This window comes from Neospora caninum, chromosome IV (assembly GCF_000208865.1).
Source record: "Neospora caninum Liverpool complete genome, chromosome IV".
NCBI lineage: Eukaryota > Apicomplexa > Conoidasida > Eucoccidiorida > Sarcocystidae > Neospora > Neospora caninum.
Window position 1 is genome coordinate 1,079,649 of NC_018389.1, and position 20,188 is coordinate 1,099,836.

At 52.8% G+C, this 20,188-nt stretch overlaps 2 protein-coding genes across 2 annotated transcripts; one reads left to right on the forward strand and one right to left on the reverse strand.

Annotated features, from left to right (window-relative positions):
* Positions 1 to 3,677: 3,677 nt before the first annotated feature.
* On the forward strand, positions 3,678 to 7,226 carry NCLIV_010870 (probable RNA-binding protein 19, related; the record flags this gene model as incomplete). Its single annotated transcript, XM_003880603.1, has 2 exons — positions 3,678 to 6,251; positions 6,501 to 7,226. 2 exons carry the CDS (start codon positions 3,678 to 3,680, stop codon positions 7,224 to 7,226), a joined length of 3,300 nt encoding a protein of 1,099 aa, XP_003880652.1.
* Positions 7,227 to 10,060: 2,834 nt separating this feature from the next.
* NCLIV_010880 (putative 3',5'--cyclic-nucleotide phosphodiesterase) lies at positions 10,061 to 19,793 on the reverse strand (the record flags this gene model as incomplete). Its single annotated transcript, XM_003880604.1, has 16 exons — positions 10,061 to 10,505; positions 11,057 to 11,084; positions 11,519 to 11,706; positions 12,143 to 12,406; positions 12,835 to 12,974; positions 13,980 to 14,085; positions 14,207 to 14,256; positions 14,598 to 14,765; positions 15,043 to 15,096; positions 15,429 to 15,469; positions 15,947 to 16,106; positions 16,490 to 16,648; positions 17,066 to 17,167; positions 17,531 to 17,678; positions 18,213 to 18,996; positions 19,301 to 19,793. The coding sequence occupies 16 exons, from the start codon at positions 19,791 to 19,793 to the stop codon at positions 10,061 to 10,063; spliced, it is 3,330 nt and encodes a 1,109-aa protein (XP_003880653.1).
* Between the last annotated feature and the right edge of the window lie 395 nt (positions 19,794 to 20,188).

Genomic DNA, 20,188 nt, shown 5'->3' on the forward strand with positions numbered 1-20,188 from the left:
GAGAACAGAAGACACGTCCCGTTCATTCTTCGCAAACAGCTCTATTGGCATCCTTACACGTGTTCTCGTCTCTCAACGAGGACGCATCTGTTTACCTACTCTTGCCCTTGTATCCTGAAGTGTGGGGAACGTTTGCCTCCTTGCGCGCGACGATCAGTTTGGACGGTCAGTAGCCCTGAGCTCAGAACAGCTGCCGCTGTCTTTTACTCCCTGTCTTACACTCGCATCGAATTGAAAAGACATCAAAGTATTCTTCGTCTGCCTTTTTTCTTGGCACCCTTCTACGTGGGAATATGCATATGTGTGTTTCTCCGTCTATCTCTCTATCTTTCTTGTAACACTTGGATGATGTGTTGTGCTCTGGAGGCATGCATGGTTGCTACCCGGCGTCCTCAAAGGTGACGCGGCATCGCTTTCCTTGCTTTCTTCTACGTAGACTAGACTTTCGCTCTCCGGAACGGAAGCCAATGTATACCGTATTTTCTCATTTAGGCTGTCGCGTGAGTAAATCTATTTTCTTTCTTCGCTCTTCGCGGGGCCGCGGGAAAGCCTTGTGCCTGACCGCGTGTGCAGAAACAGAAGAACGGGCACGCGTTTTTATGTCGATTTCTGTCGCTGCAAAGAGGTGAAAAACGGCGGGGAACGCAGGCGGAAGGGCAATCTTTGTGTTCCCGTCTGTCGCGGGAGGTGGGCTGGAGGTGGGACATGTGGGGAAGGGCTCAACGTCGAGGTGTTGGGTCATCCAAGAATGGGTACGTCTGGTGGCTGTGTTGCCGGAATGCTTTTGCCGTTCCCCTCGCAGCAAAGAAAATAGGAGTGAGGAAGGGAACGGAGCAGAAAGAACGCGCGAGGTTTAGGGGGCTCCATCCTCGGGGCCCCGTGCCGGTGGTCATGCTTAAACGGCACGATGCGTGAGCATTTATACTTCGTGTATGTGCTATATGGGCATGTGAAGATATCGTGCTGGCTTTTCTGTGAACGGGGAAGTGCGGTCTAGAAGTCGGCCCCTGTTGTGCGATGGCCAGCACTAAGTGAGAGGCTCGATCGGTTCTACGCTCAATGCACGTATTTGGATGTAGATCCAGAGATGTATGGGTTGGTGCCAGCCAAGGAATCGTGCGTGTGGATGTGCTGTTCCGCTGAGACCCGAGAACCCCTATCGGTTTTACCAGGTTAGGTTCGAACGCGCCCTCTTTCTTCCCATGCTGTTCGCTTTTCCCGCGACGAGAAGGCGCGTCACCAGTTCCTCCAGCTGTTCGTTTTTCGTGATACGTGGGCGACCGTCGTGACACGACCGTCGTCCTCCTGCGGGAAGTTAATGCCGCGTACAGAACGACTTCTGCAGGAAACGGCACTACGGTCTATGATATGGTGACAAAAGCTCAGTCAGGAAAAGCTACACGTATTTGTCCAGAAGTATTTCGAACCGGTAAGAAATTGGATCCCTCCGTCGGATCGAAAGACTGCGGTGACCATTGGGGAGAACTTGCAGAGGTCTATAGGCCAACGCAGATACACATATAAAGGTGTACTTGTAAAGGTGATGCATCACAGCGCACGAGGACACAGATTCATACGTCGTGTCTGTTCACTCTCAGATGGAGTGTGGGAGGCTGGCAGCCAAGAAGCTGGTACGGTCCCAAATACAGGGTTTTGTCTCTTGTTTCGGGTGCCAGCATCCGTTAGGTTGACCTTCACGCGGGTGCAAAAGGCACATGAGGCTACAAATCGAAATTAAATCGTGGAAAATAACTGGGAAAAACTATCATCCTGCAGGGAAGGAAAAACAGGGTTGTAATGCAGTGGGGCTCTTTTGCCCCACTATCTCATCCAGATCACGATCAGGGACCCGTCAGTACTCTGATTGGTGGTACGCCTTTCAAAAGGAGCCTGAATACGTCAACTTGTGCGACGGTATCCAAGCTAGACTGAATGTTCAGCAAATGAAGATCGACTTTCCTCCCATGAGAGGAAAACGGCTCGCCTGGTTCGCCGTTCAGTCGAGACTGCCACTGCGACCGAGAATAGTAGTGTTGCTTAGATGGTGTTTTCTACAGTTCGGTAGTCACTGCGTACGGGGTTGGAGTACAATTCCCGATAAAATCTAGGATGGAAAACACGTTCCTCCACGCCAGAAGCACATCCCCTAGAAAATAGCCTCGTTAGCAGCATAAGAGTGGCAACGTCCCCCTACTGTGGAACGAAACAGTCAGTAGCGAGAGAAAAACGATTCTCACAGCTCGTACCGTCTGTGCCACCCTACTGGGAGAGGCAAGCGCTTTGCGCTTGGACCATTTGCTGCCTGCCTCGGTTGAGGAGGTACGGGGACTTTAACCACCGTTGAGATGTCTCACGGCTTCTCTCGACGGACAACGCAGTATGCGTCCAGATTCGCAAGATTCGGAAGATCCTCTGTCAGTGTTGGAAGAACCAACATTCACAGTCGGCAAACTGCAGGGAAAAAGGAGTCCAACGTCAGACCCGACATCGACATGTACCCGGGTGTATATACACACATATATATGGGCCACAGTGTTATGGTCCGGTTTCACATCTGCCATATTCTGCTTTGTTTTCTCTAGGGAGAAGAAAGCAGAGACACTCTCCCTCTCGGCTATTGATTCGGATTCCATCTATCCCTCACATTTGTGGACGAACGGGAGCATGCTTTTAATTTGTGGCGCCAAGGTTTGAGGCAGATGAGCCTGTGTGTGATGTTGACTCGCTTCGGAACAGAACAAAAGACGTAAACAGATAGGACTTTTTTTTCCTGTCTCTGAACAAATGTATCATCTTGTCCAAAGAAAGAACAATCTCCTTCACCTGGCTCCCAACTCACCGCGGCACATCGTCTTCCCGTCAGCGACAATAACTCGCTCTTTTTGCGTCTCAGTCACTAGCAGTCTCCCAGATCGAAAGATTTTGCTCAGTACCTGTCGCGCTGGGTTGAAGTGAAAAAGATGCTTTTCTTCTAAACAAAGACTGGGGACTGCACGCAAATTTGCGGATTTTATTTTGACAGGGTACACGCATGCATGCAGCGAAACAGCGCAGCCCAGTTGACACTATCGATTCTTGTTTGCCCACAAACTCCGCCGCCTTTTTCTGCCTTTCCATTGCAGCGACTGAGAGGCTTTTAAAGAAGAGGAAGATATGCAAGGTTTCTGGCGTTCTGATACGTGAAGAATTGCATGTCAAACCGAATCCCACTCACCACGATCTGGGGATATCGTCCTGGTTTTATCGGCGAGGAAGGCAGAAACGTCGACTTCCCCGCTTGGCGTCGTAGTCCCTTCTTGTTCTCTCACTTTTTGCCAAAGTTTTCGCCTAGTCACAGACTTGCAGTTTCATTTTTGAGACAAGTGAGCGTTCGTCTGTCCGATTTGCTCCTTTTCGGACTAGTTTTTGTTAGGCGTGACGGACTTGGCTCTGCAGCCTGCTTGAGTTAACCACTGCCTAGCGGGCGCTCATATCCTGGCTTTTGGGGAGCAGACGGCCCCCATTTGGAGCTAATACGTTGTAACGTTTCTCAAGACTGGAGTCTCCTGATTCATATTCCTTCTCCGTGTCATCCTTTGCCTGGGTGTCTCGCTCCGTTGCACCATTGTTCCCTTGCCAGCCTTCTCCGTGGGTTTCTCCGGCACGCCGTGGAGGAACAAATTCGCGCGGAGATGGCAATGGAGAAGAGAAAACTCAGTCGCTCGAAACGCGGGAACGCCTCAGCATGGGCGGTGGGAACGGAAGCCCCTGACCCTGGGGTTGCCGTCGGTCGACGCTTTTCTGCAGATTGCGGGCTCTCCGAAACGGCCGACACTCATGTGAACAGGGAGTCGGCGAGCGACAGCCGTTCCCTTCACCAGAGAAAGAGACGCAAGCTAGTGGGGGAGGGAAAAAGACAAAAGGGTGCAGAGGAAGCGGACTCTTCTGCAACTTCGTCTGACACCGTCGGACGTGGGGTGGCGACTCAGCGACGGCAACATCCGATCAGTCAGCAGACGGAGCAGAGAGGAGAGCGCGCGAAAGGTGACAACTCTCCCGGTGGAGTGTCGCCTCGAGCATCTCGAGAACAGAAAAAGAGAACCGGCTCGCCGGCAGGAGGTGACGACAGGAGAAACCGCGCACAGCAAGAGAGCAGGAAGCGAAGGGGAAGAGAACTTGACATTTTCTCCGACGACAATGGCGAGAAAGGAAAGGGGAAGTCTTCGGGAAACAACAGAAACGCGTCTGCAGGTCGCCAAGAGAGGAAGGAACGTCCAGGTGGAAAGGCGCGATGGACTGATCGGGCTGTTGACGTACCTCCGGACTACCGGTCTTCACGTCTGATTGTCAAGAACTTGCCGCCGTACATCACGACGACGGAGCTGAAGCAAAAGCTGACGTCTCTGGGCGGGGAAATAACCGACGTTTGTTTGTTGCGCAATGAACGAGGGAAAAGCCGTCAGTGTGCGTTCGTCGGCTTCAAGACGCAGCAGCAAGCGGCGAATGTCAAAGACCATTTCCACAACACTTTTATTCACACTCGAAAGGTCGAGATTTCTTTCGCGCTGCCTCGTGCCACGCCCTTTTCTTCAGAACGCGGAAAAGCCGGTGCCGACACGCCGGGAGGCCCGAAGGCAGCAAACGCCAAGAAACAAGAATCTGAATCAGCCAAGTCTGCGTTAAGTGGGAAGAAAGTCGTGAAAAGAGAGGAGCTTCGGCGAGGCCGAGGAGAGGCGAAGGGAAAGGTAAAAGTGATGGAGGAGGAGCCAGTGGGCGCGCGGAAGGCGGGAGTCTCGAGTGTCAGGACACGCGTGCTCTTCGACGACGGCAGTGACAGCGAGGCGAGTAGTGGACAGAACGCCTCGGGTGGAAGCGAAGACGAGAAGAAAGACAAAAAACGGACTGGAGGGGAGAAGGCGGCCGTGTCGGAAACCGCTCAGGGCACTGAAAACGCGAAAATAGGGGACGATGACGAAGCCGACGATCTCGCTTGGCTCCGCCAACAGAGTGCCCGCGCCGCCCGGGAGGAGTCAGACTTCAAAGCGAACGACGGACAAGATGAAGATGATCTCCACTCCATGTCGACTGGACCGAGCAAAGCGCAGGCGGGAGAAGGTCTGGACACATCTGGTGGAACAAAGAACGAAGAACTCGATTTCGCACTTCTCGGGTCTCACGGCCGCTTGCTGATTCAGAACCTTCCCTTCGCCACGGCAGTGGACGAGCTGCGTGCTTTGTGTGAGGAGTACGGAGAAGTTGCGGAGGCGCACCTAGTGGTTGATGAAGAGACCCGTAAACCGCGAGGCTTTGGGTTTGTCACGTTTGTCTTCCCTGAACATGCAGTCGCTGCTTTGCCGCGTTTGAACGGGTCTATTTTCCAAGGACGTCTTCTTGGAGCTTTTCCTGCGCGGCCAGACACCACGCGAGAGCGGCGTCTGCAGCTGCGCGAAGAGCGTCGCCTGGCCCGACAGAAAAAGCTCGCTGGAAGCAGCTACAAGGCTCGGAAACTCGAACAGTTAGTCAACCAAGACGAACGCTTCGCGGAGGAAAAGGTGTGGAACTTGCTGTATGTCTCGGCAAATTCGGCTGCTGACGCCGTGTTGACCGAGCTGCAGGCAGACAAAGCCGCGTTGCTGTTGGACGGGGAAGACGGAGGAAGAAAAGGAAAAGTCCTCAAGGACGAGGGCGCAAACGTGGCCGGGAAAAACACGGCAGCGGCTACGGTTGCGCTCATGGAAGCCCATCTGCTCAATCAGACAAAGGCGTGGATTAAGGCAGAGGGGATCTCGCTTCAGGCTTTCGAGCGACGCGGAAATACACTCCTTACTGCCGCGTATCGACAAAATAACGAAAGAGGTCAGAACGGCAGTTGCCTGGACGCCGGTAAGGACACTGGTGACTCAAGGACCGCCAGTAGTTGTGGAGGACGAGGGGATGCGGAGGACGGGGGAGGGAGTGACTGCACGAGGTCGCGGGACACGTTGATTGTGAAGCACCTACCCACGGCACACGTGGACGGGGCGGAGTTGCTACGTCTTTTCGAGCGGGTCGGCCCGCTGGCTCGGTTTCTCCTCGCGCCCTCCAAAACGGTTGCCATTGTTCAGTATGAACGTGAGAAAGACGCCGAGGTGGCGTTTCGACGCCTGGCGTATCGACAGTACAAAAATGTCCCTCTTTTCCTCGAGAAGGCGCCAGTGAATGTGTTCGTTGAAAGGGAAGAAGAAATGCAGGCAGCGCGGAAGAGGGCCGCGGAAGAAGTTCGTGCAGCGAAGGTAGCCGATAGAAGTGTCAGCAGCGACTGTTTATCCCAAAAGGAAAGAAAGAAGCCTGCGGGAAGTGACAGTCAAAGAAACGCGTCGGGCGAGCCAGGCCAGGAGAGGAAGCCAGCGGGGCACAGCACGCGCAGAAACGCGGCAGAGTCGGGTGGGGAAGGAGCCTGTCGGCAATTGAAGGGCTCGGAGAGTCTCGAGTCTTCACCTGAAGGTAGACCAGCAACACAAGAGCCGCGTACGAGTTTGAAGAAGCGGAAGGTGAAGGATATCGAGGAACTTATAGGAAACGACGCAACTGGGGACGACTTTGAAGAGGAGGTCCAAGGGGTTAGTCTATTCGTCAAGAATGTTAATTTCTCGACTTCTGAGGCGACGCTCAACGACGTTTTCGCTGGATGTCCAGGCCTTCGCCGGACGAAACTGATGACAAAGAAGAAAGCCATAACGAGCAATGCCACCGGAAGCACAGAGAACGGAGATGACCCACAATCTGCCGCTTCGCTGTCCATGGGTTACGCCTTTGTTGAGTTCGATTCGGCGGCGAACGCTCTGGCGGCGTGTAAGCGCATGCAGGGCGTAGTCGTGGATGACCACGTGCTGCAAATCTCGATTTCCAGGGCCTCAGGTGCACATCGGAGAGTGCCTGGAACGGGAGCGAAAGCGCGGGGTGGAGCCAGCAGCGCGGGTGGCAAGGGTCACCAAGCTCAAAGCAACAAAGTATTGGTCAAGAATTTAGCTTTCCAAGCCTCTGCCTCCGATCTTAGAGGCCTCTTCTCGGCGTATGGAAATGTCACACGCGTTTGCATCCCTAGGCAGCACGAGGGGCGCAGCAGAGGCTTTGCGTTTGTCGATTTCGCCACAAAACAAGAAGCACAGAACGCAGTCGATGCTCTTAGTGGCAGCCATCTGTATGGAAGAAGACTTGTCCTCGAGCCAGCAAATCAGGAACACGTGTCCAAAAAGGCAGCGATCTGACAAGACGAAATTTGTGACGGTTCCGTGTATGCGCCTAGTCAGTACCGCTCTCACCTGCTGTCATTTTGGTGCGAGTTCTTTTCGCGTTGTATTTACGGTTTGCCTCTCAAAAGCCGTGGTCAAAGACTGCCTCATGTAAGTGCTACTACACGTTCTCTGCACATGTGTCTCCAGACGGCCGTACACACAGAATAATCGTAGTCAGACTGTATCTTCTGGTTGCAAAGAGAGACAAGCGGACGACAATCGCACTGCGGTATCCCAGACTAAGGGTCGTCCGTCTCACATTTTCTGGCACCCTCCGAATCTCACAAACGTGTGTTCGTCTCGAAAAACAACCTTTCTTCAGCGCGAGTTTATAGCTTGCACAGTCGCAGCCGGTCCCGGCGAAGCATGGTTTATCCCCGACTGTCTCTCCGAGTGGTGGTGGGGGACCACTCCTTCTCGAAGTCTGCTGGCATCACTTTTTAAACATCCATCCGGGCCTTCTTTTCGGTGAGAGGACCAGTTGCTGGCCTATTGCGATTTTCCTCTCCCTTCCTCTTCCCCGACTTGAAACACGGTGGTAGAGAAGCCCACGAACGCTGTGAGTCGTCAAGTTGAGGAATCGTAGCTGGGGCCGCGATTGACGAGTGCCGGCATTCAAACTTTGCAACCCATCCAGACACGCGGAAAAAGCGGACGAAGAATCGACCGCTCCCCCTTGTCACTGGATATGTTAGAACTGAGTTTTTCTGTTGTCCGCGGCCAAAGCCTTATCGTCACCGAATGGGCCCTGCACGAGTATGAAAGTTGCTCGTTATGAATGAGGTTATTTATGCTTGCGATCTTCGGCACAGCCTAAACACACAATCCTTGGATGCCATGCCAGCACTGGGGGCACAGTCATATCGCGGTTCCTCAGCATTTCGCAGAGCCGTGTCATCGTGTGACCAAGCCACAGGAAGCGTGAAGGCTACTGTGGGGCATTTCCATCAGATACAAACACTTTGTACCTCACGCAGAACTACATGTGTTGTTTTGTACACTATAAATAGAAATGACTGCTCATCATAGTGACCAGCGCGGGGCAGAGGTATCCGCACGGTTTCCCTATGACTTCCGCTTCCTTGGAGCTCGCTGTGGACAGATAGGGAGAATTGTTCTTTAACGCTTCAGGTACGAACGTGCACTTATTATGGGTATTGGGATATAATGTTTTCGTCCAGATTCGAGGAGATGAATCAACATTGCCACGGAGGTACATCTTCAACATCAACACACCAGCTTTCCTGCTTTTTTTCACACATGCCTTCGAGCTGCCACCTTTGGAAACGGATACATTGCTCACCTGTTTCACAGGGTCAGCCGGGCAGGAAAGATGAACAAGCAAACGTTTTTCGGTTGACAAAAGGAAGCAATATTGCACATCCAATTCTGGACGGGAATGAAGACCTAGTTTTCGGTCGAGCAGAGCGTATTAAGCTCCGTTTCACAAATGCGACCTTATATGAGGCAACAGATGTCTGAAAATTACATGAGGGGGGTAACATATTCGCTTTTCACTCATCGGGACCTTTTCGGTCCGGGCCCGCGGTCCCCCCACGGCGCATTCCCGTCTTTTCGCTTTCCACAAAAGAATCCCAAGCACAACAAGTGAAGCAGCATCGGGAGAATCACAATTCTTCTCATGCAGCGCGTTTCCGCTGCTTTGACGGGCACTTTCAGCACCGTCCAGCCTGTGTGACCTTCCTCGTTGAGGGATTCACGTACAGCTACGAAATTAGGCGTCTTCGCAACCCCCAACCTTGCATCCGTGGCAGTCCTGCCTAGGTGCCGCCGCTGCGCTAGGATTGCCCGAAAAAAAAAACAAACGCGTCTGACCACTGTTTTTGCGGGCTGTTCGAAATAAGCATGAAACCACATAGTCATCCTTCAGAGAAGGGAAACACTGCCCAAACGACCATCAGGTGAGCTCCTGGCGTCAATTGGCAACCTTTCTTCTGCGGAGATTTGCAAAAATACCATCAGACAGTCCGAACGCCCGGGGTGGAGGGCGTGCAATGTGAAGGTCGCTCTGGACGCCCTCGTGGATCCCCGCAAAGGCTAGTCTGGACTGTCACGAAGACTGATATGGTTATTCACTGCGTGGGGTAAGAATCTACACGCAACCGAATACAAATGAGAACTTCGAGGAAGCAGGAAGCCGGGGGGAAGCGAACCCTGGAACTTAACGGCCCCGAACGGCTCCCCGCTTCTCCTGGCTTGCCTCAAGCCCCCAGCGCATGACCTCACACGCGCCCCATCCAGAGTCGCTCCGCGTCATTGCCACGAGCAGCCCTTGCCCGGCAAGAGCTAACATGCTTACAGGTCCAAAGACCGTACACCCCAGTCCAGCTTCCCAGATACGCATCTTAAGGACGGCGCCTTAAAACGCAGGGGCCCTGGGGACAGCTTGTTTGTCTGTGCCACGGCGGATGTGGAGAGGATCCACCCGCACGCAAAGGCTTGGTTGGACTCATCGTTGTCGCTCGGGATCAGACAAAGGACCGAGGACGAGAGACGCCCCAGTCTGGTGCAGCGAGAGAGAACACCGCCAAATTCCAGGTTCCCTGACAGACCACTACGAGCTTTTGTGTCTTGAACGGAGTCACTCAGCCAAGACAAACCCGACGCTTTAATCTGCGGTTTGTCCGCGCGACAGCCACAGCGTGTGCACCTCTCTCATCGGAGTGCGCCATGAGACAGCACCACGGCAGTCGCTTAACGGCTGTCACTGAAACTTCTGCGTCTTCACTTGCCATGCCCGCTGGACAAAAAGAAATTTATCTGAATCTTCCCCGAAGACTCGGGTCTCACGACGAACCCTCCTCGTCGCTATCAGGGATCTTCTCTCGGTCGGACTTTTTGTGCCCGCTGAAAAGACTATTCGCTGTTATTGAGCCAAGGTTAACCACGCTACTTTGCGACGTTTTCTTCACCATGCTCGACTCGGAGAGAAGACGATTGCTCTGCTCCTCATTTTCACGTCCCTCCAACCTTGGAGCATTATCCTGGCGGCCCCCTGCTGATTCTTGAGCCGCCACTCGAGCGCGCTGGCGGTTCAGCTCCGCTGTCAATACGGCGATTTTCTCTTTCAGTTCGATGATTTGCTTCATCAAGTTCTGTTGCTGGGTTTCGAAATCCCGCTGCTGTTGAATAAGCTGCTGCTTCAGCTTCGAGCTGAGATCGTCAGCGTTATCTGAGCCAGAGGCTCCTAATGTTGTTTTGTTCTGCATTTCTGAGTCACGTCGTCTTGATCTGCGAAACATGCATGACACGGCAAGCACTGGAAGAATACGATGTGCACATGCTCGTTGATTTTCGTTTTGACTGCTTTTTCGCCCGGTGGGAGTTCCCCTCTGAGCAGCGGAGACACTGCCGTAATGACATGCGGACCTCCGGAAGCAGACATCTGCTGGTCACAAGCACCCGGATGTGGCAGAGTCTCCTCCCGTTGCCCAACCCCCAGCAAATTTTGATCGAGTCTCGACCCGCCCTCACAACTAACAGCGTACAATAGTAGAGACGTGGCTGTTGTGCAGCAGCACGTGAAAGCTGGCATCGTAAAAGCTAAATAACCCCTATCACGTTGTTGTCGCATGTCGGAAATCTATGACGCTGGCTCTTTGTATCACGAGTTCGTTTTCACTGAATGAAAACAACTCTCTTGCGCCAATGCGCGCTCCATTCTGCGACTAGAACCAACTTCAACAGGGTAGAGGCTCGTGACGATGAGAGGATGGACGGCTTTGCCGTCATACGAGAAAAGCAGGCATCGTGTAATTGTTGGATGGGCTGCAGTGCCTTACATTGAGTGTCGCGAATGGCCCAAATCAGCTGAGGCATTCACAACACACACAAAATTCCATGGAAATAGAAATGCACGCGAACAGGAGCGCTACGGTCGCCAGTCGGTCTGCCTGAACTACACGAGAGTCAGCAACCTCGAGATGAGGAACTCATATCGACGTCAGACTCCCGCACCGCCCCTCCGCGAGCTATTTTCTGCTCTCAGATCGTTCGCACTGAACGGGAGAGACTGTGTCCGATTCCACGGCGAGCTCAAGAATACGTTTGTGGTGCCTCTGTCGGCACCTGATACGGCTGTTTCACAAGCGGCTGCATGCTTCAACAGGCATTAGTTCCTTGCTTGCGCACTAACGACTTCTCTCAAAAGTCCAACAAACTGAACCGGGCAAATCCACCTTGAAAAGGGCCAAGCACCTGGAACGTTAACCCGCCGTGGCAGGGGAGGTTCAAACATCACTTACCACCACTGTGGCCTTGCGGCGCTAAAATGTCATTGGCGGTAAGCACATGGATGTCGAGGTCAACATCAACACCTTGTCCCTTGATATCATACGCGAGCGCGGCAGAAGACAAAACCACGTTGACGCCCTCGTTCGTAAATTCCTCCCATCGCGCCATATTCTGCTCGAGATTGTGCATCAGCTGCGGTCTGTAAACAAAGTGGCCAAGCGAGACAGCAGAATGGAACCCCCTAGAACATATGTCCTGGAAAGAATCAGAGCCTCGCTTGTCGGAACAAAGGCACACAGTTTGTGCCCCGCGGCACGCGTTCAGGCAAGCCTTCCTTCTCGCCTGGCTGAAGAGCAGCAACTTTCGACTAACAGCAGCGTTTATATCGCCACCTAGTCTCCCACGCGCGCAGACACGTCACAACCCTGCCGAGAGATCACATACGCGGACCGTGTTCCTACCGGAAGCGGAAAAGCTTCTGCGACGCTCACTCCCCTTCACGCCCGCTCTTAGCAAAGGCAAGCTGCGCGCATCTTCAGATCTAAGGCTCGCACTTGAAAAAAGACGGGAGTCACAGGAAAGTTCTCTCAGCAGTTCTACCAACGGAAGCAGCGTAATCTTTTTCCGGCTCTCACATGATCTTTTGCGACAGGTCACATTCACCCAATTCAACCATAAGAGGCTTGACGACGTAGCCGAGGAAGCCATGCTGGCACTTGGCGAACGACGGATGATCTTCTCGGTCACAGAGAGGCGAGATGTGCAAGCCCATGCGGCGTTCTTCTTCGCCCTGGAGATAGAATTCAGTGACAACTCGTGAGGCCCACTCAAAGTGCTGGTCCCATTCAGTCACCGCATGCCCGAGATCGGACGCGCGAATGCAGATTTCCGCAGCCAGCCTGCAAGCATAGCAAAATCGGTTTGGGAAACCCTTTAGGCCATACCCAACAAGTGACTCCGCAGCGAAGGGAAGCAGAAACCACTGCAATCGCGACTTCCTTTTCGGTCGTGAAAACAAACCAACGAGAGAGCGACAGGGCGCAGTGGCCAAACCGATATCTGTGTACTGGTAGAAACGTTTTACAGTCATGGGGATCGTCGGTGCGGCAAACTCCCCTTCCTATCCGGGTGAATCGCTAGCAGGCCCTCAAAACCAGTCAAGAAAGTAGTCAACGATTGCCATGAAGCCGGAGGCCTTGGGGGAGAACTCTTGTACGCAAATGCGAATGGAACAAATCGGAGCATAATCCGATGTCCTGAACCACCGTCCCTCCAGGTCAAGAGGCCATGAGAAAAACGTGACTTCTCCTAGTGTACGGTGACGCACCACTGATCTTCCGCGACTTTGTGGAAATTGAAACCCGCAGCCTGGCGCCGGTTCCGGAACCGGCTAAGGAAGTCGAAATGCGTTTTCATGTCCGTGGCGAGAATTAGGTCGATCATGTTTGCTCGAACTTGCTTAAATTCCTGAAGACACGAACCAGAAATCCCCAAAAATCCAGTATTGACATGAGGTTGTGCACGAATAAATTCAAGAAATAGAACGAACGCCTCAACAGGTGAGACGCCGCCTGCTAGTTGTGCATGGTCGGTGCTGCTCGAAGGCTCTTCTAACGTCAGTTGAGTAGGCATCGGGGGACCTACAGAATAGCTACCGTTCTCGACGCTGACAAAAATACACAGGTGAAGTTTTCGCTCTCATCGCCAACGCAATACCCCCGAAAGACTGACGAACGCTGCGTCCACTTTGACCGTGGCATCGATATTTCACAGGGCTGCCTTGAAGAAAGAAACATAAAGTGTATCCAACTATGTGTACATGCACTATACACATGCATATGTATGTACATATTCGCAACTTTCGCGCATAATCATAGAAAAATATAACTCGAGGGTTTCGGGTGCGCATCTGGAACCCTTTCGACGTGGCCCGGTCACAGAAACCTACAGCGTCCGAAAGATACGCGAAGACGTTGCATTCGGCTCTTCCGAGGACACGGAAACCAAGTGCAGAATGAAAGTTCTCCAGCACTGCCCTGTCGTTGTACAGCACCGCCTGAACACAACATCCTTGGTACATGTGTCTTTATGGGATCTTGTGCGGGAACTTCCGAAAGCCGAAGAGTACACAGCACGGTCTCAGGGGTTCAAACGATTCCTTCCGTTGCTACCCAATAAAACGTAGCAGGAACCTACCTGAGGTCGGTCAGGAGCTTGGCCTACGCAACACCGGGAAAAAGCTAAGGTGGAAAGTCCTTCCCACGGGAACCCCACTGGGAGGCTCGAGAAAGTGCGGGGTCCAACACTGAAACAAAAGCTACATAAGATTCGGCACGACGGACATTCCCACGGAGGCCCTACGGCCTTCTCGGCTGTGTGCTGCTCGTCACTCTTCGAAAGGCCAGGAGATCCGTGTCTCCATGCCGGAGAACGTTTGAAACCCTGGACCTCTGAGCAGAAACTCGCTCTTACCAGCGGAGCGCCCGAGGCAACAAAAAAGTTGTTGTTTCTGCCCGGATGACCGATGTCGTGGCAGAGGGCAGCCACTGCACACGCTGCGGCGGAGATGGAGTTCATTCTGCACCAGACAGACACGAACGAGTACATTGGCAGAGACGCTGAACAGCTTTTGAATTCAGTAGACCAATGGAGACTCTGCACCAAGTGAAAATGACAGCAGACGGTGTGCTGCAGCTCACTCGCGGTTGACTCCGAGGGCGCGAAGCAAACAACCCATATAGTGAGCCACCTGCAACAAAAACAAACAAGAAAACCGGTGTCGCCGCTTGCATTGGCGTGATGCATTAGGCCTTTCGACCGGAAAAAAGCAAACACACGGAAAGGGAGTACAGCAGGCGATAAGAAAGGCCTATCCGTGCGTGACTGGTCCAGGCGTGATCTCTATGTGACACAGCCTCCTGTGCTTCAGGCATTTTTGTGAAGCTGGAACAATGGCCAGGGTCTATTATCAGGCAAAGTGCCCGGACACCAGCGTCGTTTCTCGAAAGGCCTGACGCTATTTCTATTCTCCAGCTCACTCAAATAGGCGGAAACCACAGGCGGCAGCCGTCCCTTCGGCCCTGAGCTTACCATTGCACCGTGAATCTGGTTGTGATAGGAATTGTCTCGGTACAGGCTTTGAGCTGTGTGCAGGAACTGGCAAAGAACTTTGTCTTCACATCCCCAGTCACAGACGATTCGACTCAGCAAGACGTAGCCAACCTCCGACAGAACCGAGTCTGGGCACTGTTTGCTGAACTGGCGTCACAGGCAGGCAGAGAGACACGAAAAGAATGCAAGATCACCAACGAAACGTTGCTTCAAGCGAGCGACAAAAACTCTACATAACGGAGATACCGATTTGCGACTAAAAGATCAATGCCACTGCGCTCAAGACACAGATGTACCAAAGAGCTGAGGTTTCGGTGCTGTCGGGTGGGAAATTCGTGCACCACCCACAGTCGCTTGGTTGCTGCCATTCAACTAGTGATGTCAGTCGGGCCACAGTTCCTTGCTGCTTGAACTCCACACTCACCTCCAGAATGTTGTAGCTGATGTCGATGCCAACCACGGGAAGAAGGTCGATAGTCTGCGAGAACAAAGCATTTTTGACCGCGGATGCACTTGAGTCACAGTCAACTGCAAAGAAGACCTTCTGAATAGATGAAACGCAACCCCTTGCAGAAGGCCGTCCGCTACCACCCCGCTGTTCGTATCCTTCGTGGCTGGGCCAGCACGACTCTATATCGCCAAGTTATCGCTACGAGGTCCCCCGAGACCCAAGCGTCGGCTTGACGTCCATGCAGTGGCAAGCAGGTTTCGTCGCGCCGCCCAACACAAGCGACAAATCGAAAGCCAGAAATCATTCGGAACATATCAACACATAAAAGTGCAATAGGAGAGCTTCCACACCGAACTTACGTATTTGGTCGCCAGTACGCCGGACATCTTTGGAAGTTCCACTGCGGAAAGACACAAGAACAGGTCTTGAACGGACGAGCCAGTGCGCTCTCCTGTCATCGCAATATGTACTGAGCCAGTCGGTTTCCTCACGTCACGTCTGCGATTCCTCAGCACGGTGCGAGTCAGCCTGGCGCTCGTCGCCTCACGAACGCCCAGTTACAATTCCGTCGCAACGCAAACGAACAGACTCTCTACCACGCACATGCAACACGCCATTTCTATGGTCCTCGCAGGCCCCCGTGAGATCGAAGGCCAGGCCCTCGCGACTACAACCGGAGCAAAATATACACATACTGACTTACCACCAGACGCCTCACCAACGAAGGTTCCGCCTCCGAAACCGTTTGGGCGGAACGCCCTCCCCACACAGGCGGCGGGACTGCAGCGAGTTTCTACGAAGCCACTGAAGATTTTCCCAAGACGCCACAGAGCCTGCCCACCAAAAAGACCGGCAACGAGGACCACACAAAACTTACAGGAAGCTTTCACAACAGCGTTTTTGTCGTCAAACGATGCTGAACCCGATGCACCCTTCTCGAACAGGCTCTTGACTGCAGTCCGAGACGATCCCTGTGGTCCAGAGACAAGGCATATCCTTTTGACTCGAGGCTCCACGTCCATGGCTTTAATGAACTCCTAAAAAGGGAGAGGGACACAGACACACCACATAGCACCGTGCACAGGACTCTGCATTCGAGCACACGGTTATGTGGTAAACCATCCTGGAAACGGCCAGCGTCACCAGCTCCGCGGGCACTATTTTCCCCCTATACCAAAATGGAAAGCCGTGGCATCGAACGGTGCGAAGCTGGACACTCTGACTGCGTGCCCATATCCCGTTCTGTTTCGTTTGAATCTTATGAAACCCTAGCATCCTCCAACCCGAGAGAAATGTACACACTGCCCTCGCATCGCCCCCCCCCCCCCCCCCCCGCCATCTCGTGGAATCGCGCTGTCAATCGAGCCGCCATTCATGTCCTCCCAGTGCCAGACAGCGCCTGAAATAGACCGTCGCTGACCTCTTGCTTCAGGGTGTCGTCCACCTGGACTGTGTACAAGTTCCACGAATTCGTGAGAAGCTTCATCGCTTCCTCCACGAGCTCGAGCGCCTGGCTGACCTCCGTGGTCACATCGTACTCCTTACAGCGCAGCTTGGCTTGCATGAGAATGGTTCGAATCTGAGCGCGTGCAAAGTAGGAAAAATTCTCACTTGGCACAGACCACAAACTGACTGCATCGTAGAGGCCGCAAAACAAGCGTGATTGCGTGCGAATTGCAAGAACCAGGCTCCGGGGGCCACGCTTTCAATCGGCAACATCTACTCCAAAGGTTATCGTCCCTGGGAACGCATCGCAGCTAGGCGTCTCCTAGAGCGGAAGCTTCAGAAGACCATCCTTTCTTAGCCGATACACCGGCTCTTCCCGCATAAAAAACGAAGTACGGCTGACTGATACTGTAACAGAGAGACGCACGATAGCCATCTTCATCCAAACAAGGACCCCACCACAACTGACACAAAGCATCTGACTGCGAATGGTGGCACGTCGGATCGCCATCAAGAATATCACACCGCGATGCATGCTAATTTCATTTACCTCGTTGAAAGACGCTCGTAAGTCATCTAGCCCGCTAGTGGCATGCTTCTTCTGAGCCTTCTTCCTCTCCTGGTGAATTTGCATCAGTTTTTTCCTCATCGTCTAGGAAATAGCAGCACATATAGGAAACGAAAACCCTGCGCATGTCATGTCCGCATCGTATCCCCGACCATCCGCGCGCCCCCTATTAACGAGAAGGTCTTTCGACTAATTGCTCACCACCTCGGGCCAGCGACAACTCACCAAAAATGGTCGCAGCATTTCTCCTAAACAGTCTTACCACTCTCTCCACGACTTTCCTGAGTCCATTTTCGTTCGTTGCTCACTTCGGCATACACTCCTCAGGCAGCCGTGTGTAACCACAGATCGGTCCTCCGTCTCAGGTAACGCAGACACTGCGTGGTCTCAGAGGAGCTACCGTGAAATAGGATCGTTTCATCTGTTCTGGTGTAGTGTTTTACTTACATACCACTCGTAGAAGAGGCCGCGGCGCTGCACTTCACCCAGGAATTCACCCGCCAGTCCGAGCACGTAGCATGTCACCATCGTGCTCATTCGATACAGCCTTGAGAAGAACAGACGAAGGCCGACGGGAATAACATGGGAGTGCGTGCTGCTAGCGCACGAGGCAATAGGAGCCACACGCTACCGACCAGAGGAAACCGTGAGAGGACACTCGACTGTACAGTACAGACTCCTTCCACTGGTTACGCTGGGCACATGCAATGCATCAGGAACAAAGCTGGGAACACAACCAAAGGTGTCTACGTGATGCTGACCCAATGAGCGCGAGGGCTGATGGTAGTGCACACGAATACGCTTGTCGATCGACTGGAAGCCACCATCCCATCCGAAATCCACAAAAGATGCGCACGAACGATTTACGAGATTCATGATGGGATATTACACAGACCCGAAACGGCAACGGCTGCAACCGACACAAACGCAGTAGCCCGACCCTCTCTCAAGCTGGCCATGACCTGCAACCAAACCGATGGGAGGAGAATTATTGACTACGGGTATCTGAACACGATTGCATGCATACTTCACACGCGCGACGTCTTCCCGCTCTTTCTACCCTTACCGAGAAGCCCAGATTTACAGTCTTTTGACTAGCACAGCGACTCCGTCTCACCGGTAAACTTACGCGGGGAAAATCAGTACTGAAAATCTACCCACGCCCATGAGGGTGACGATACAGTTCAGGATCACGAGGATTGTTTGATGAATTGCAATGTAACGATTCCTTGACGGCAGTATGCCAGAGAACAGGAGAGTAATGACATAGTAGTAGGCATCCGCGACGCTGCTTAGGAGGATCTCATTCAGGACGACAAACAAGGCGAATCGAGGGTCGTTGATACAATTTTTCATTTGATAGTCCGGATCCTTATACAGGTTCAAACTGAGGGGTAGAAAATCCTTGCCGAGCATCTTCCACGCGTCGCCCCAGTAGAGTTGTATTTTCGTGGCGAAAACAATAATCCAAATGGTTACATATGACATAGTGACAATAATGTAACTCGACTGCTCCTGCCGCGGCTGGACAAACGAAATTTTGTAGCTGAACATGAACCAAATGATAGATACGAAGGTAAAATTGAACAAGAGATGGAAACCGAAGAATGCTGCGGGGGATCCAGATAGGTACACAGGGGAATTGGCAGCCAGCAGGAAAAGAATATAATCAAACGCAGTGACGGCAAAGCATACAACTCCGGTGAATGCATTCCTATACTTGAACAGTCGAGTATTGTTATACTCGAATTCCTCTTCGATCTTCTTGTCACAAAATCTAAGACCCCAAAAGTTCAGGCTCGTCCGCAGAGGTCGGCGTTTCAACTGTTCGCCGCTCGTTGTACATGAAGACGCAGATACAGCGGAAGTGACGCTCTTCACTGTCGTCGCCTCCGTTTCCTGTGGTTTGATCGCTACAGCCACAGCAGAGAAGACCATCAAAGTTCCACAATTCGTGTGCACGGGCCGTTGAGTGGTGTTGGGGGCTACTCAGTCAACATCAGACACAGGTAATCTCCGGACGGCGTTCAAGCAGTTCTTGCGAGTGCCTCATTGGTACCGTCACAGTCCTGCAAGCCCATGGATTCATCCTGCAGATGAGAAGAGTGCTCAGGCTACGTGTCTAACAAAGTCGTGTGCTACTGCCTTGTGGAGAAGGAAGCCCTCATGGGTACTTGAGTTGGTGAAAACCAGCTACCCGATGTGAAAGAGACTCACTCTGCGAAAAAAACCGGGGTTTCGATCGAACAGACCGCGGGTCTCGTTCTGTAAATGCTTGTTTTTCAGATTCCTCCTTGAGGACAAAGTTCACTTCGTTTTCCCAGAGGGGCATCATGAAGTCCATGAACCGCTCCCAGCACCCCTTAGAGCTCTTCTTTCCGAAAAGCTGAGGGCCTGTGAGCTCATCGCCCTCGCCCTTCTCATGGGCATCCTCATCGCCTTCAGGTGGCTTCAGATGGCGATTGACCAAAATTGACTTGAGCTCGGCAGGTGGTTCGCCTCGGGGAGAGCGCCTGGAGGGTGCAACCGAGGTCGCTTTGCTACCCACGCTTATGTTACTCGGAGCATACGCAGCTCCGGTCGCATTTGAGCGACCGTGCGCAAAATTGCCATCGTTTTTCGGCGGCAGCAACTCATTCTCGGTTGAATGAGCCTCCGAGGGATTGATCGGGGTTTGTGAATTCCCCTTCAAGAGCCGTCGCTCCTCCATACCCTGTACCCTAAATGTGTAACAGGTGTTTCGAGTTGATGTTTTTCGTTGTTTGACCTGAGCCGCTCAATCTGAAAACCTTGTCTGCCCGCTGCAAGCCAGGTAATGACGGCACTCACGTGTTTAGAGAGCATCTCACGAGGGACTGCACACATACGAAAAAGATTCACTCCTGAGGATTCGATTCCCCTCTCGGCGACATCAAAGGGTCTTGACGGCGTAGCCGATGAGATGTCAAGAACGAAGGTCTCGTGGGGGCAAAAAATGGTTATGGGTAGCTTGGTGCCCAATACAGGACGTCGAGTCAGGTTCCCCAGAGACCCCAACGTCTTGAATAGAACCACAGCAAACGATTGAAGCACCTGCAGCGGACAGTTAACATGCTTCACCAGCTC